Source organism: Crinia signifera, chromosome 2 (genome assembly GCF_055691185.1).
Source record: "Crinia signifera chromosome 2, ASM5569118v1, whole genome shotgun sequence".
Taxonomy (NCBI): domain Eukaryota; kingdom Metazoa; phylum Chordata; class Amphibia; order Anura; family Myobatrachidae; genus Crinia; species Crinia signifera.
The window spans coordinates 26280376-26296804 of record NC_139218.1 but is presented as its reverse complement, the minus strand read 5'-3'; the positions used below and the strand labels follow the sequence as shown (position 1 = coordinate 26296804).

Sequence of the window (16429 nt, the reverse complement as noted above, 5' to 3'; positions counted from 1 at the left end):
ATACATCGCTCAATTCCACCGTCAGGACCTTTGACCTGTGCATGTGCAGTATAACCACATTTAGCATGCGCTGCATTTATTTTGCATTTACATTTCTGATCTTATGTTTTTTTCCCATCGTTTCTGTTGTATTTGCTTTAACATTATGACCAATTCTTTGTGCTGTGATGTATTGCATCATTGTCCTGTTATTATTTGCTTATGCATGTCTTATATTTTATTTCCCCGTTCCTTTTGCATGCAAAGGCCTTTTGTTACTTTTACGGGCTGCAATGTAAACCGCCAACCCATCCGTCTAACTCCACATCTGGGACCACGCTATCAACCGAATTAGACTGCGGCAAATTACTGCGGGAGGAGAGAGGAATCCGGACACAGCCCTCTATTCACACCGTATAATATAAGTAAAAGGTGTGTCCTTTACGCTAAGACTATCGGTGCGGATTCGTTTTCTTGGTGACTGGCGCGAGGTCAGCCGATGTATAATCTAGCTTCATTTTTTTTCCATTCATTTCTAGAATATTTACATTATGCTCAAATTAATATATTAGGAGTTGATTCCGATGTTGTGTATACGCCGCGGGCTGAGTATACAGGGTCATACTATTTGTGTCATTAGACTCCAACCCTTATGCTGGGTACACACCAGAACGATTTGGGCTCAATTCACCCAATTTCGATGCGTCTAACGCAGTGGCGTAACTATAATTTTTGCTCCCCCCAGCCAAAATATTTTCTGGCGCCCCCCCCCCCCCCTACTAATATATTATTATACTATACATATATAGTTAAGGTTGGGCTTCAGGGGGATGTAGTCAGAGTTAGGCTGTGGGGGGTGTATAGTTAGTTAGAATGTGGGGGTGTGGGGTGTATAGTTAAGGTTGGGCTACAGGGGGGTGCATAGTCAGAGTTAGGCTGAGGGTGTGGGGGGTGTATAGTTAAGGTGCCCATACACGCTACTATAGCAGCGTGATATGAGATGCATGCTTCCGCGGCATCGCATAGTACAAAAAGTATGTGCTGCACATACTTTTTGTACTACCCGCGGATCACATCGCACGCAAATCACATGCAAAATGCATGCGCTGCGATCCAGCCCATAACGCATCGCAACGCGTGCTGCTATCACAGCGTGTATGGGCACCTTAAATTAGGTGGCGGGTGTATAGATAGGGCTAGGCTGTGGTGTTGGGGATGTATAGGTAGGGGTAGGCAGGCTACAGGGGGTGTACAATTAAGTTTAGGCTGGGAGGTATATAGTTAAAGATAGGCATCTAACATGGCCTATACATGTCACACAACCAATGTCAGCTTGTGACTGCACTGTCCAAAAACACACATGCACACACACACAAAAGTCAATTTAGTCAGGCAGCCAAACCTATAGTGCTGTGCCTGCCTGCTACTAATAGTTACTTTAAATTCAACTTACATGTTGGGGCTGTGGAGAGGCATTTTCTCTTCAGCTGCAGCCCTTTCTCTTCCTCCAACAGCCCAGGCAGCCCAGTACAGGTCACGGCCCGAGGAAAGAGAGCAAGCACGGGTAGGCAAATGGGCACAATAAGGCAGAGCTTGGTAACAACGCACGCACCCCCGCATATAGAGCTTGCTGTGCAGACTCCATTCCCACCGGCGTGACCGGGGGGGGGGGGGGGGGGATGAATCCACCGGGCGGGTGAGCAGCAGCATACATGAGAGCCAGCACTCATGACACTGCGGTGGCCGTGTTTATAGTTGTGGGGGTGCAGCCAGGACATGCATTAGCACGCCGGACTGCTGATCAGCGGCGCTTGTGTGCGAGGGAGCCCGGCCCCGGCTCAGGCTGACAGGATGCCTGCCGGGGTTAATAAAACAGGAAGTACTGTAAGATGCCTCCCCTCTACTCCCCTGAGTCCCCTCCCATCTATCAGACCAAGCTGTGCGCTGTGGGCTGCAGCAGGCAGTGTGCAATGCATTGCAAGTATCAGCGGGGCACCTGCGCCCCTGTGGCACCGGCTCCCCCCCGCCACCGCGGGGGTTGCGGAGCCTTATTTACGCCACTGGTCTAACGACCGATTGTATGTAAATAGAGCAGAATTTTGCATGTTTTCAATGCGACTCTGATCCGATGCGCGTCCCCGCCGGTCGTTTGGTTGCTGTGGAGATTTTACCTGCTGCACTAAAGACTCGTCATCTACATTGGATTGGCTACCGAATGTGTGCAGATTGCGTACTCCAATGCAATCGTGCGACCATCCTACGGTTTCAGGAAATCGTTTTGCGCTCGTCATACGATCATGGCCGTTCTGGTGCGTACCCTACATTAGTGGTAAAATGCTATGAATTTTGCATATTTGACTAGATGGCAAATGAGAGTGATAACAATAGAATTGCATTATTAGGCCGCGTCCCCTCGGCCCTAATTGCAGGTTACGGATATTATTTTCCAAGTCTGTCCACTTTGCTAGGCAGTGGGTGGAATGCGAGAGGGATGCTTACTCCTTTTGGACTATGTAGGTCTCAATGCTGTTACTCATGACAACGGCTGATCTCATGCTTAGAAGCCTGGGGGAGCGGTAAGTCTTGAAAGTCAGGATCTATGAACTAAATACAGTGTAACTGAAAATAAACATAAATATGTTTCCACTAGTTAAAAGCCCATCAAAATGACAGCTTCTACAATGTACTTTCACTTTGAGCTGTGACAGTTTTTATTTTCACTTTGAGCCGTGACAGTTTTTAGCCCACAATCTCTCTGCCCCCACCCCCAGTCCCTATTTGCTCCTACCCCCAATCTCTGTATTCACAGCTCCCTCTCTCCATATCCAGCAAGGTTGAAACCGATCAGTGTCCCTGCAAAAATTGCGTTCACTTTCTGTTATGACATTTGTTAGCACACAAAGTAATTTGGGCCATCGAGTGGCCTCTAGTGGTCAGTGGTGGTACTTCACCTTATAGAGGCGAGAAGTAGGTAGCCATTCATATACTCAGATTACTTTTGTAACATAGCCCCTTGTAGTTTACGGTCTTACAATTTGCAGACTTTCAAATGATTTAGTCTAAGTCAGTGATTTTTAACCTTTTTCAACTCGTGGCACAATGAACAAGATTTTAAAATTGCCAACGTACACCATCCCCCACAGCGAAAAATACATATCCCCCCCCATATGAAAAAACAATAACACTGGTCCCCACAGGTAACAAAAATAAAATGCATTGGCCCATGAAAACAAGAGACCAGTGAATAACAGTTGAACTGGTGGTGGCTGTAAACTGGTGCGGACATCTCTAGCGGGAGACTTAAGAACAGCTCAAGGCACACGAGTGTACCACGGCACAGTGGTTGAAAAACACTGTGATAAGTGGTGGAGGGACTATGAATCATCGGCGTTTCTATAGCCGGTGCTATATGTGCAGTGCACATGGGCCCCTGAGCCAAGGGGGCCCCACACCACACAAACATGTTTTAATAGTCGCCTTTCCGAAGTTTCACATTAGGCGCTTCCAAAATGGCCACCATGCATGCGCAGTAGTATAATTAGTCTCCGGCACATGGAAGGAGCCATCTTTCCAGAGACCTGCACATGTGCTGTAGACTCTGGCATAATGCCAGAATGTACGGCACTACGGGAGGGGGCTGGGAGGGGGGCCCACCCAGAGAGCTGCACACGGGCCCACTCCTCCGTTAAAATGCCCATACTACTAATGGAACACTGGGGCAGATTTTTTAAAGCCTGGTGAAGTGATAAAGTGGCCTGTTCTAATGCACCTGCCGGCTCCTAACTGTCATTTTTACAAACCCAGGCTAGAACGTGGCAGTAACGAGCTGATTTGGCTGCTGCGATACCACTGGTCACTTTATCACAGGCTTAATGAATCTACCCCTCTATCCGATAGAGAAATTAATATATCACCTCTCTATCCACCCGGCGAAATTGAAACACTGTTTTCCACCTTTTAAAATTGGAAACACACTTAATACATCAGAGAGCCGTCTCTTCAGGATACAGTGTATGGCCTCCATTAATCCAACGCTTCTCATCTTGTTCCTCCAGTAAGGGACCAATGAAAGAGCACAGTTCATACGTCTCTTACTGTATATCATTTCTCAGCTCAATATAAAAACCTTAATGTGGATCAATTTTTAAAACCAAATGTGGCGGCTTTGTTGATCTGTGAAAGGTCACATGTAATTGCTGCATACCGTGGAAAGGTCTGCGAGTGCACGCTTCAGTTCTGAGTGCCGCAGTCCTACGGTATAAGAGACCTACTGAACATTTATCATGTCCGTGGGTTTAAAAGCTTACTGTATATAAATAGTCCCTGCCGGGGCTCGCCTCACGGAACGAGGCAAGATGAGACGCGTGTCTCAGGTGGCAGAATTCTCAGTTATGTGTTTTCTTTTTTGTTTTTGTATTACTGAGACGGTTTTATAGAGCGAACACAAAGACGTTCTAATAATAACAAGCAGATGTTATTTGGCAGAGAGCCTCTATGAACAGACGATAGGAAGTACAAAGCAGATTACCCGAAGGCCAAATATTCGATGCGCAAATTATGTGAACGCAACGTATAGAGAAAAGCAATATTTAATTTATGGGAGATTGGCCCAAATAAACCAAATTGTATATTAAATTAGCATTACACACAGCATACATAGCTTGGTAGGAAGGCAGACATTATAATGACATTATACTGCCATTATACCGACAATCGTCAACACCGCAGTGTTTGCAGTTGTGATTGAAATGGTTAGGGGGGTTAGGGTACGGCAGAGGACAGTTAGGGTCAGGCTGCAGGAGGGGAGGTTTGGGTTAGGCTGCAGGAGGGGAGGTTTGGGTTAGGCTACAGGAGGGGAGGTTGGGCTACAGGAGGGGAGGTTGGGCTACAGGAGGGGAGGTTTGGGTTAGGCTACAGGAGGGGAGGTTGGGCTACAGGAGGGGAGGTTGGGCTACAGGAGGGGAGGGTTGGGCTTCAGGATTGGAGGTTAGTCTATGGGAGAGGAGGTTAGGCATTAGGAGTGGAATTCAATTGAGGGTGGGGAATTTAAAAACCAGTGCAGGGTTTTGCTATTGCACTGCAGGGCAGAACATAAAATGCACTGATTTCTGTAGCAAATCTGATTTTCCCTAAAATTTTTTGTAAAAATTGCGAGGGTACCGGATGACTGGCCAACAATCGGGATCCCAACAGTCAGCATACCGACATCGGAATCCCGACTGCTGGTGCTCAAACAGGGGGTATACAGAGAGACAGGGGCTATTCTTCTTTGTGGGGGTAAACAACCCACATAGAGGGAAAATAGAACCTGTGACGAGCGAAGTGAGCTACTGAGCCTGCAGCAAGCCCGCAAGGGGCTTCTTTGTGCTCGCCCCCCCCCCCCCCCCCGTCTGAGCACCGGAAGTTGTGATTCCGATATCTGTATACTGACTGTCAGGATCCCGATTGTCGGGCAGTCATACCACACCCTGTACATTTTTTAGAATCAGTCTCTTCAGGGCCTTGTCACCGGTGTGGGTACACTTGGGGAGGGGCGGCACTTGCCCATCTCAGGCATGACCACGCGGGCAGGTTTTATGTGTTATAACAAAGTTTGTTCTCTTGCAACAGTAACAAAATCCATGTGCGACCTCTGCGAGACGCGGAACACACCCACCCTGCTCAGTATAATATTTCAGAAGGTGTTGTGTTAGGACAATGCAATATTCACAAGCACAGCAGCGATCCCCACATCCAGCATCCCGCGCCTTCCCAGTCACCTTTCACATTTTATTTCTCCTTTCCCATCTCTTTAATAACTATCGTTGCTTTCTAGTCTAACCCCTGTCATACTGCATGACCCCAGCTACATTTTTCGGTGGAATTAAAGGATGAAATGTTCTCTTACCCATAAGCCCCTGAATAGATAGAACTGGCCTCCACCTTCACTGAACCGTGCCAACGCAGCGAACACAGAAAGGTTCTCTCTCGGCAGTAATCTCACCTAATGCAGAAAGCATTTAAACAGACATTGTTAGTAGGTAAGGTGAAGGCTACGGCAATAAAGAGTATTTATTTTGGATAAAAGAGTGTCGTTCAATTCTTAAAAGTGAAATTCTAATTTTTTTTAAATTGATTACCAAATTTCCAGTTGTTGTTGGTTGTTTCTTTTTTTATATATATATATATATATATATATATATATATATATTTCTTTGGTCCTAATTTAAGCATATGTTAAAGTTGTTTCTAACCTATCTACTTATGGGCATGATATGTATCAATTAGATTTCCCCTGCCTTCGCAAATATAAAGCAGTGGAGACAGCCGCCTGCCCCGGCACACCTCGTCCCGCCTGCAATCCCATGGGAATGCACAGCGTTTTCATGGTGACGCCCATGGAATGCTCGGCATTTGCATGGGCGACACCTGAGGCTGCCGCTACTGCTGCCGCTACTGCTCGGTGCGGACGGCTCGAGGGCGTAAATCACTGCGGCCAATCGCAGTCGGGGTTTTTGTCTGCGCAGAAATCCGCAGACACAAACTCCGACCATCGGGGCAGGGATCGAATTTGGTTCACTCTGACTGAACCAGAATCGGCCCCTAGGTTATATAGCTATAACAAGGTTGCCTACCTCTCCAGGAGGAGCCCGGAGAGGAGACTGTCAGCAGCACTTAAGGAGGCGGGGCCTGATGTAGACGTCATCAAGCCCCTCCCCCAATACGGCAAATCCCGCAATTTGTGGGTCTTCGGGGGGAGGGGGCAAGGACAAATGGCACGATTTGCATCTTTAGCCCCTCCCCCTGAAAAGCTGCGTTTTTTACCGCTGTGGGCAGGGAGATTTGGGGGGTGCTGCCGGTATCCAGGAGGGTTTCCCACCTTTCTGAGTGGCCGGGAGGGGGACCCGATTTTCGGGACCCTCCCGGCCATTCTGAGCTATAAGCCCTCATCATGTGTATTCAGATATACTAAAGTAACTGGTGCACTACCTAATATACCGTCACCCATTTAATGGTTCTCAAGCCACAGTACAAAAGATGTGGCCCTCAGAGCAGGGACACGGGGTCCCTCTGCACAACATTTCTTTTCCTTGACCATTTGCTAGAGACTCTAGAACAGAGTTATTCAGCATGCCTAAAGCCGCTGTGGAACTACACATCCCGGCATGCACTGCCACAGTTTTAGCATGCCCAATAGCAAAACTATGACAGGGCATGCTGGGATGTGTAGTTCCATTGAAGCTGAAGGGACACATGTTGAACACCCTGCACTAGAGTTAGTGCAGTCCACACAGCAGTTTAGTCTGAGATTGGGTGGTCGTGTCATCTCACTGGATGACCCAATGGCCACTTAGGAAACACACGGCTCTCATGCATCCAGTGAACATGGAGATATAAACAGGGAGGGGCGGAGCTAAAATGTGAATCTCTTCATTTTATCTCCGCCCCCCTCAGCGCAGACCTATGAATGATGGATTTTTGCAAAGTTGGGGCGGGGCCTAATGCAAGTTCAGTCCCAGAGAAGAATTAAAAAAAGATAGGCAAGTACATCCAAAGATGAACAGAGAATTACAGTAGCCACTTTTGAGGCGGAAACCAAGCAAAAAAGTACTGTAGCTTTATAGCAAAACGTTGTTGCATATTTCCAGCCTGAGGTATTAAATCAAAATTGCAGTGTAGAAATAAAGCTGTCCGGCATTCAGGGTGGGCTACATGCAAAAGCAGTCAGTATTTACCCTGCTTGCAGAAATAATAAATGAAACTGAAACATGTCTCTAATGAGCCTGCATCAGTGCTCAGAGCAGGGTGATCATCCGAGGTACTGGATGAGCCCCTAAATAGAACAGGCTGTAAGAGGTCAAGCAGGGCAGTCTTTTAACGAGAGATGCGTTCCAAATAACATGGAAGCTAATAGGAAGATGATTTTGTTTTGTGTAACATTTAATAAGTAAGCTCCAGGAATACGCTCACAACATCATAACCATACCGATTAATCAGGAGCTATTGTGCTCGGAACATCCGCATCTTCTCTAAAGTGGGAAATATAATGATGTGTTTATTTTCTTCTTCTTTATTGCCCCTTACACATTACGCCAGACAAAGACCCCCCATACACATTTCACCAGTCAGAGTCCCCTTATGCACGTTACGCCAGGCAGAGTCCCCGTTACATGTTATGCCAAGAACCTGTGTGGGGAGGGGTAGAAAATGATGCTGTGGATGGGGAGGGGGGGGGGTTTGAGGAGCAGCAGAGTGTAACCTGTGTGGGGAAGGGGGACTACCTGAGAAATCAGGACTGGATTCTCCTGCAGTTTACAGGAGGCTAGACCAGCATGCTTTGCACTCATCTCAGAATCCGACCGTTAATGTGTCAATCCATGTACTTAGCAAATTGCTGCAATCTTGCAAAACAGTCAGTAGAACGTTAGTAACCGCGTCCACACTATACCTACATCCCCGCAGCCTTCTCATTGACCCTGTACGTGTTTTCTAGCAGAGATGCTTATTAATCAGCTACTGCGACTTCCCTGGCCCAAAAACAAATGTGACCTCTTGGCTCTGTATTACGCCCAATCAAGAGCTAGCTGCCAAAATCACACAGGCCTCAATCAGGGAGGTGGAAAAACATTCCAGCCGAGGTATAAGCCAGGAATGGGAATCTTTAGCCAGGTCCAATGTCTCATTACGAAAGCCATTTACCTGTTACATTAAGCTAGAACCGAAACGGAATATCACTAAATCTCCATTGGATTCCGTGCGCTTCCACTGTTCTCTGCTTTCTCTAATTACACTGCAGACCGGTGTACGTGCTGTCTTACACTATCTCCGCGCCTGATAAATGACAGCATGGAGTAATGCGCTATGGAAGCAATTAAAATTTATCTGGAGGACGTTTGCACTACTTTGATAAATACGCCCCTCAAAAGTACAGTTATTCTAAGTGAGATAGAGGTCTGTACACACTTTCCCAGCACCTAATAGGAGAGCTGTTAATTCGGATTTTGTTGCACAGTGAGGACCACTGCGGCCAAACAGGCGAGCCAGAGGTATCAATTACCGCGCTACTGCGAGGAAGTTATAGCATATAAATAGCAGGGTTCCCCAAACAGTGAGAGAGCGCTGTATATAATAGACCTGGGGTCCTCAGACTATTTTGCTCCGGGACCCCATCAGACAATAAAAGTAATTGCAGGACCCCAGCAAGTTACTTCAGAAGGTCATCACATCACATGTGTAGTCAGCAGACAGCACATACATGGCAGCATTGTGGAGGCACAGAGTGATTTGAGGAGTCTTATATACCATAACCCATCACATCACATGTGTAGTCAGCAGACAGCACATACATGGCAGCATTGTGGAGGCACAGAGTGATTTGAGGAGTCTAATATACCATAACCCATCACATCACATGTGTAGTCAACAGACAGCACATACTGTACATGGCAGCATTATGGAGGCACAGAGTGATGGGAGGAGTCTAATATACCATAACCCATCACATCACACGTGTAGTCAACAGACAGCACATACATGGCAGCATTGTGGAGGCACAGAGTGATAGGAGGAGTATAATATACCATACTCTGCCATGGCCAGGGAATGTAGTTGGCTTTCGAAAAAGTCAAAATGCCCATGGTCAGAAGCCTGGCGCCTGAATACCGACACTTAGGGTTAGGATGTAGGCAGGGAGTTTAGGGTTAGGCACCAAGCGGAGGGTTAGGGTGTGGCTATAGGAGGGGCTAGAGTTAACTCTTACCCTCAATTAGAGTTAATTGAGGGTAAGGAAAACTGTCATCCAGACTGTCAGTATTAACCCTTTCAAGTCCAACGCCTAGTCAAGCTCAACAGCCCTAGCGCTAGTAGCAGATCCAGTGTTAACTTCGTTCAACATTCGATGTAGACCATTTTTGAATTTGAAAAAAAAATTACAGTAAATTTAAAAATGTAAACCAGACTGGTTTGAATTGCAAAAACTATTTGGACTGCAAAAGGTTGAGACTGTACCCAACCCTGCGCAGCACATGCCCGATAAGTAAATGTTTTTTACCAAATTTAGAAAATGTCTCCCAAAACTTTGATTGGCATTTTATCTCTAACTGCCATGTTACAGGCTGGAGGATATTTATTAATACTTTGAGAGAGAGAAAGTACCGACCAATCAAATGCTAACTGATGTTTTTCAAACATAGCCTGCAACACAGGAGCACTTTAAGAGAGAAGGAGGCCTGTGTGCAGCCTCCTCCTCTACTCTCTGCTGGCCGCAGCGCCCCGCTGCTCCACATAACAGAATCGGAGCACTAGAACGCTCAGACGCTACTGCACATGCGCAGAACTCCGAAAATTTGCGCGTCTGACATTTTTATCAGCGATTCCTCGTGGGACTCTGGAGGGATAAGTATTAAAAAAAGTGAGCAGCGCGTGTGGTGTGGGCTCCCCTGGGACTCGGGCCTGTGTGTACTGCGCACATTGGACCTATTGTAAATAGGCCACTGCTGCAACATGATGTCCAGTGGTTTGGGGTAATTTCCTCTGTGGTGCCCAGGCAGCTCATTTTGCCCACCGCAAACCCCCCCCCCCCACCACCTGCCTCCTCTGTGCTGCCTGCACTGCACTCTGTGCACTGAACGAAGCACAGGCTTCTTCACTGCAGGACGCCGGTGGCCAATTAAAATGCTGCACCGGCTTTTGAGCCAATCAGAGCTTGTGTACTGTTAGCCATTCAGAGCAGCTGCCTGTGCTGACCTGCAGGGGATGAGGGAGCTGGAGCCAGGCCATAGGTGAAGGGGATGGGAGGGTGGCGGACTGGAAATCAGCCCCGGAATGGAAAATTCCTAGTGGCAGCCCTGGCTGTAATACGACAGGGTTAAAATAACATAACAGAGAATCTAATTGGCTGGAGCTAGGATACTGTACATGAATCCATAAATCCAGTGTTGCGGGCCCTTCCGGGCTTTGTGAGTAGATCCCTCGGCCTTTCACTTGAATTTATTTACTGTTTGAGGACTGATATAAGAAATATGTAACGGAGAACATTGTAACACCTTCTGGAGACCAGATAATTGGAGATAAATTAAACAACATCCTCATCAATAACCCTGCTGTGATTACAGGAACAAATGAGGATTCTCAGGGAAAACTTCACTCAATTATTTTGCGTTAGAACAAGAGGGTTGTTCTGACGAAATAAATAAGTGAATAATTGATGACTGTGAAGACCATCAGCTTGGAGTTGTTATATCCTGAATTAATTACTGAATAATAGAAAGGAACAATGCAAAAACTAAACGTAGAAGTGAGAGAGGCCACTAAACATTGATTTATCCAAGTATTATCGGATCTGTTTACCATTTAATAAATACATATTACAGTATGATAGGTCTTTCAGGCGCCCATACATTGATATGATATGGGCCCTTTTCACCAGATTCCGACGGATCGGCATGGGAAATTGAATGTAAAGTGCCCAAATCGTATGTGACGTCAGCACCCACCCCGAATTTGGCCATGTCCTTCGGAAATAAAAGTCAGCCTTGACTGGCTAAAAATAATTTGTTAGTAGGCAGCGACCATCAAAGCATTTTTCGCCCGTACGGCCGAATGCGAATGGATAAGTAAGCGCAGACATCCATTCGAATGCAAATGTGGCCATTCGTTCGGTGGAGGGGGGGAGGATGTTCACTCGCCCGGCAGGTAGCATTTACATGTTCTCTAGATCTCTAGGCGCAGCCTATCGGACAGGTCTGAATTAGTCCCCTAATCTGATTGGTTGCCCATAGCAACATCAGATGCTCAAAAGAACTTCCATCTTAGTAAAGAAGCCTCTTTGTATCTTATCCGAGGGAAATCTACTCGCGGTCGTCTGCAAATTTGCAGATGAGCGATCTGGTCTGAATTAGGCCCTTTGGCCGGTAGCAGTGATCAGTAGAGCACTGGCTTAACCGGGCCACCTCAAAGGTATGGCCATGCGCCAGCTCGGGGATCCACAGTGGAAACCAAAAGACCACATTTGTGTAAAATATGGAATAAAAAGTTATATAAAAGTTTTTGAAAAAAATAAGTGAATCTAAAAACAAACTGTAAAACCTTCCTTCAACAAAAAAAAAAAAAAAAAAATCTTCCCACAATAAGTATTTACTACTATTGTTAATCTGTTATCACAATTGGAAAAATGATAAAATAGTGTGCCCAACGTATAGCGGGCGGATGCGGTGCACTTTAAACTGTGTCCATGTCGGCTGTGTTGACATTCAGGTAAAAAAAACCTGTGAAAAACCCCATGTCGACCTTTTGACTGTCGACCTAGACATGGTCGAAATAATGACCTGTCGAACTAACGACCTGTCGAACTAATGACCTTTCAACCTATTTCCTATGTCGACCTAGACCCATGTCGACCTTTCACCATGTTGACCTAAGGGTGTCGACCATCATGATGTAGACCAAATGATCCCAACCCCACTGGACTTACCTATTTGCCACGACCGTGGGAGTGGACGGAAGAGAGCATGCCAGATATGGCTTGGGGGCACCATGTATAAGCAGTGGCCGTCTTGCAGTAATGGGTCTTAAACATTTGGAAATGCGATTCCTACTTATTTTGCATGGCTTATGCAATTGTCACAATAAGCCCTTATTTCCGGAACAGGGACATTAATCGCTGCCTAAATGCAAACTGACGTTGTACTGTATTAGTGTGGCTATCCCAGCATCTTTCACTTCAGCAGGAAGCGAGGGCTTACAGTAGCAAGCTGCAGACACATCTTTGTGACCATTCATACTTAACTGCTTTCTGAAGACAGTAAATGGGTGGTTTGTGGGTGGCACCTGGGCAGCAGCGATGTAAGCACACAAGAGTTGTGTGCATGCATTATGGCCACCAAATTCAGGTGTGTCTTCTGAACTTAGCATGCGCACAGAACCTTTTCACAGTAGGGGAGAGCCAGGGGGAGGCCCATCATCTGGAAAAGTGCTGGGCACACCCCGACAGTGACAGGTATGCTGTGAAGCACTGCCTCCTTTCCCTGAGGTCCCTCCCCCTTTGCAGTTCCGCTAGTCTCCATCAGCCACCAATGTTGGGAGTTATGTGGCTGGTAAGGGGGGGAGCAGTACGCCATTGGGGCGCAGAACCCTAACACACCTTCTACTTGTCTGACATATGAAACTATTTGTATCAAGTCCACCTTTCTACATCCAGAATCACCCAATGGGGTGATTGCGAGAGAGAAGCCTGGAGAAGTGATAAAGTGAAAGGTGATAACCCAGTCTGTAACTTGACAGGAGCGGATTGGCTGCGGCGTTACCACCAGCTACAGTACTTTATCACTTCACCAGGCTTAATACATCTGCCCCACTGTAGATAGAATTGTGCCTTAACCCTTCGAGTGCCATTGTTACTACAAGCAATCCTCAAAGTATCCGCTAAAAATGCCAGCGTCGCTCACCGTGACCGTTCTTTTAGTTTAAATAAATACAAATACAGCCAAGTCAATCGTTTGAAGTTTAGTTAAAAATTGCACCCTCACGGTTGCTGCGAACGGCGCTGGCATTTTTAACGGATATTTTGGAACAGGCATGTCCAAACTATGGCCCTCCAGCTGTGGGTGAAACTACAAGTCCCATCATGCCTTGCCACGGTTTTGCTGTTTGGGAATGCTAAAATTAATGCAAGGCATGCTGGGATGTGTAGTTTCACAACAGCTGGAGGGCCGTAGATTGGACATGCTTGTTTTAGAAGATCTCTCCCAGCATCGCTGGCACTCAAAGGGTTAATAAAAAGGATTGCTTGTCAATTTTCACGCCTCTTTCGACAAATTCCCTTGACACTCAAAGGGTTAATTTGCAAATATATTAACATATAACAATAATACTGAAGTTCTTTACCAAACACCCAGCCGGCATGATGAATAAATCAGTGGTTATGTGATCTACTTATACAGGTAGAGTCTCCCGTACCCCGAGATGTGGTATCCGAAATATTCCAAAAGCCGTGTTTTGTCTTTTTAGAATATTTCGGATTTTCCCGCCTCTTTTTTTCATACTTAGCAAGGCGGCCTTCGGGATCGTGTTCAGCTGTCCCAGGAGTGCATTGGAGTCACTGGCATGCCTGCAAATTTGCGAAATACACCCCTGGGACCACTGAACAAGATCCTGAAGGCCGCCGTGGACGCCAGGGGGGACCAAGTAAGTATGTTTAAAAAATAAAAAATCCGAACACCGTAAATGTCCCATATCTAAAATGCTTGTGGTCCCGAGCATTTTGGATAAGGGATACTCAACCTGTATAGCAATTAATGGAATATATGCACTAAGAAAATAGTATGCTTAACCGTTTCAGTGCCAACATCTCTGTGAGAGATGTTCAAAATATCAGCTAAAATATAACAGCGTCGCTCACATTTGTTATATAAATTCAAATAAAAAATGTTATGTTAAAAAAAAAAAATGATATTTCCTATAAAAGATAACAATACCGGTCATTACGATGAATACAAATGTTTGCTTGGCAATTTTCTCACCTATTTTTACAAATATACTTGGCAATAAATGGGTTAAATTAGTAGAGTAAAGCTGTATACATACAATCTCATGTACAAGTCTATGGTCATTTCTATTCTCTGTACAGGAAGCAGATTGTGTTTCCCATCATTATTAGTAATGAGTCTGGAGCTACGTGATTACCGCTCATGTTGGACATCTGCCTTTACTCAATCATTTCAGCAAATAAAATACACAATGTGCTGTACAGACAGGCAGATAAATAGGCAGCGAGAGCCACAGCCGCTACATGGTGGCAACTTCTGCTGGAATAATCAGCACAGACGCTGACACAGAGACAAAAACATCAAATAATAGACGTGTTTTGTTTCTTTTATTTTGATTGATGATATTATTATAATACTTATTAGAGCATTTATCTATTAACCACTTATGGTGGTTAATAGATAAATAGTTAATAGATTGGCTGCCTTGACTATATAGTCAAAGTAGTATGCAGATCGCAGGTATGCCGTGCAATGGTGTGCGATGCAATCCCAATGCGATCAGATTGCATCGGGATTGCATTGCACGGTACTAGCACCGTGTGTACACACCATAAGTGGTCTAATATGGTTTATAGCTCAGGGACAGGACCAGTGGTAATAAGAACATTTATACCGCTTTCAGACAGGATCGCACAGGGATTTTGAAACGGTTCAGTCCCGGTGCGACCCTGCATGTGCGGGGAGCGGAATCTACTTCAGGGAGACGGGTATGGGGGGCTACGGGGAGGCGACGGAGGGTGGCGGTGGGCTCAGACAGAATAGGGCACGCGATCGTCTCTTGCTCCCCTTCTGTCCTGGCGGTTGGCGATAGTATCGCAAAGAACCCGCAATAACCAGAGGCTCTCCAAGCTTTTATAAATACCCCCCTTTGACAAAAAAAATTTGATGCCCGCTGTTGTACCTACAACAAGTTACCCTACAATATTAATTCCCTGCACCCACTTTCAGATCTGTTCCCTATGCACCTCCCCCTCTCACACAGCCCTAATTACAGAGTCCTAAGCCCTTCTATACTGTAGATATGTAGCGCCACTTTCGGTCACCTACTGTATATACTCTCTTGAGCAAAAGACAATTTCAATTTTTTTAAGTCTACCTGAAAATTCTCTTCCTATTGTACATGGATGTCTGTGTTGCTTTTTTTAAGTTCTATCCAATAGGATGCAAGCTATAACTGAGACACCATGCCATATTTCTGACAGTATTTCTCTCCCCTCACAGTGTCTTTCTTTTAATGCCATAATGGAAGAACTTGGGATATCGCTAAAACACCCGAAAAGACTAAAGAAGAAGTCGAAGGTGAAGGGGCGGTCGTCGTTCACCAGTATGCTGACCTGCCACCAGAGGCGGATAATCAGGAAAGAGACAATGGCATAGAAGCGGGATGTCACTAGAAGAGATGACACTACCGGCTGCAACTGTATCAATGGGTTTTTTAAAGCTGTGTCTCCTTTTTTAAATTCTTTACATGATTTTTATAACAACATCTAGGATCTTCATTACGTGGAGAATGTGGGAACCACCGACGAGCTGCCGATCGCCTCACTGATGATAATAAATCGGAAAAACATATAACAGTGAGAACAGATATGACGCATTACCTGCAGCGACGCATCACTCCCATGTACAAATGATGTGTGTGCTTTCTAAATAAAACACGACATATTGGTTTTTTCCAGGAGTTTGTCTGTGCTTTGGGTTCACAATTAAAGGGTTTGTACTAAAGAACACTGTCCGCTTTTAAATGTGTGGGCAAAATGATTGCATTTTCGTTTGAAGATTACCATGGGGACTGATCTTTTTCTGGACCTAGTGGAGGATCCTGGGGGGGATGGGAGGTGAGGGTTTATGTCAAGCATTCTTCTGCCTTTTTGAATTTTGCTAAGATATGACTGCTAGGCTCTGTCACCATCAGCGGGGGACAG

The 16429-nt window shown here is 45.8% G+C and overlaps 1 protein-coding gene across 2 annotated transcripts in view; it reads left to right on the top strand.

Annotated features, from left to right (window-relative positions):
* Positions 1-16178, top strand: part of LOC146059527 (glutamate receptor ionotropic, kainate 1-like) — a 36936-nt gene extending 20758 nt beyond the window's left edge. Inside the window, exons 5-6 of one of the 2 annotated variants that reach the window (XM_083171838.1) lie at positions 247-411; positions 15726-15862. In XM_083171838.1, the coding sequence (XP_083027964.1) occupies positions 247-399 (153 nt within the window). In that variant the 3' untranslated portion in view covers positions 400-411; positions 15726-15862. Of the gene's footprint in view, positions 1-246; positions 412-15725 lie in introns of both variants that reach the window. The other variant, XM_083171837.1, reaches the window with a different exon arrangement.
* Positions 16179-16429: the final 251 nt, after the last annotated feature.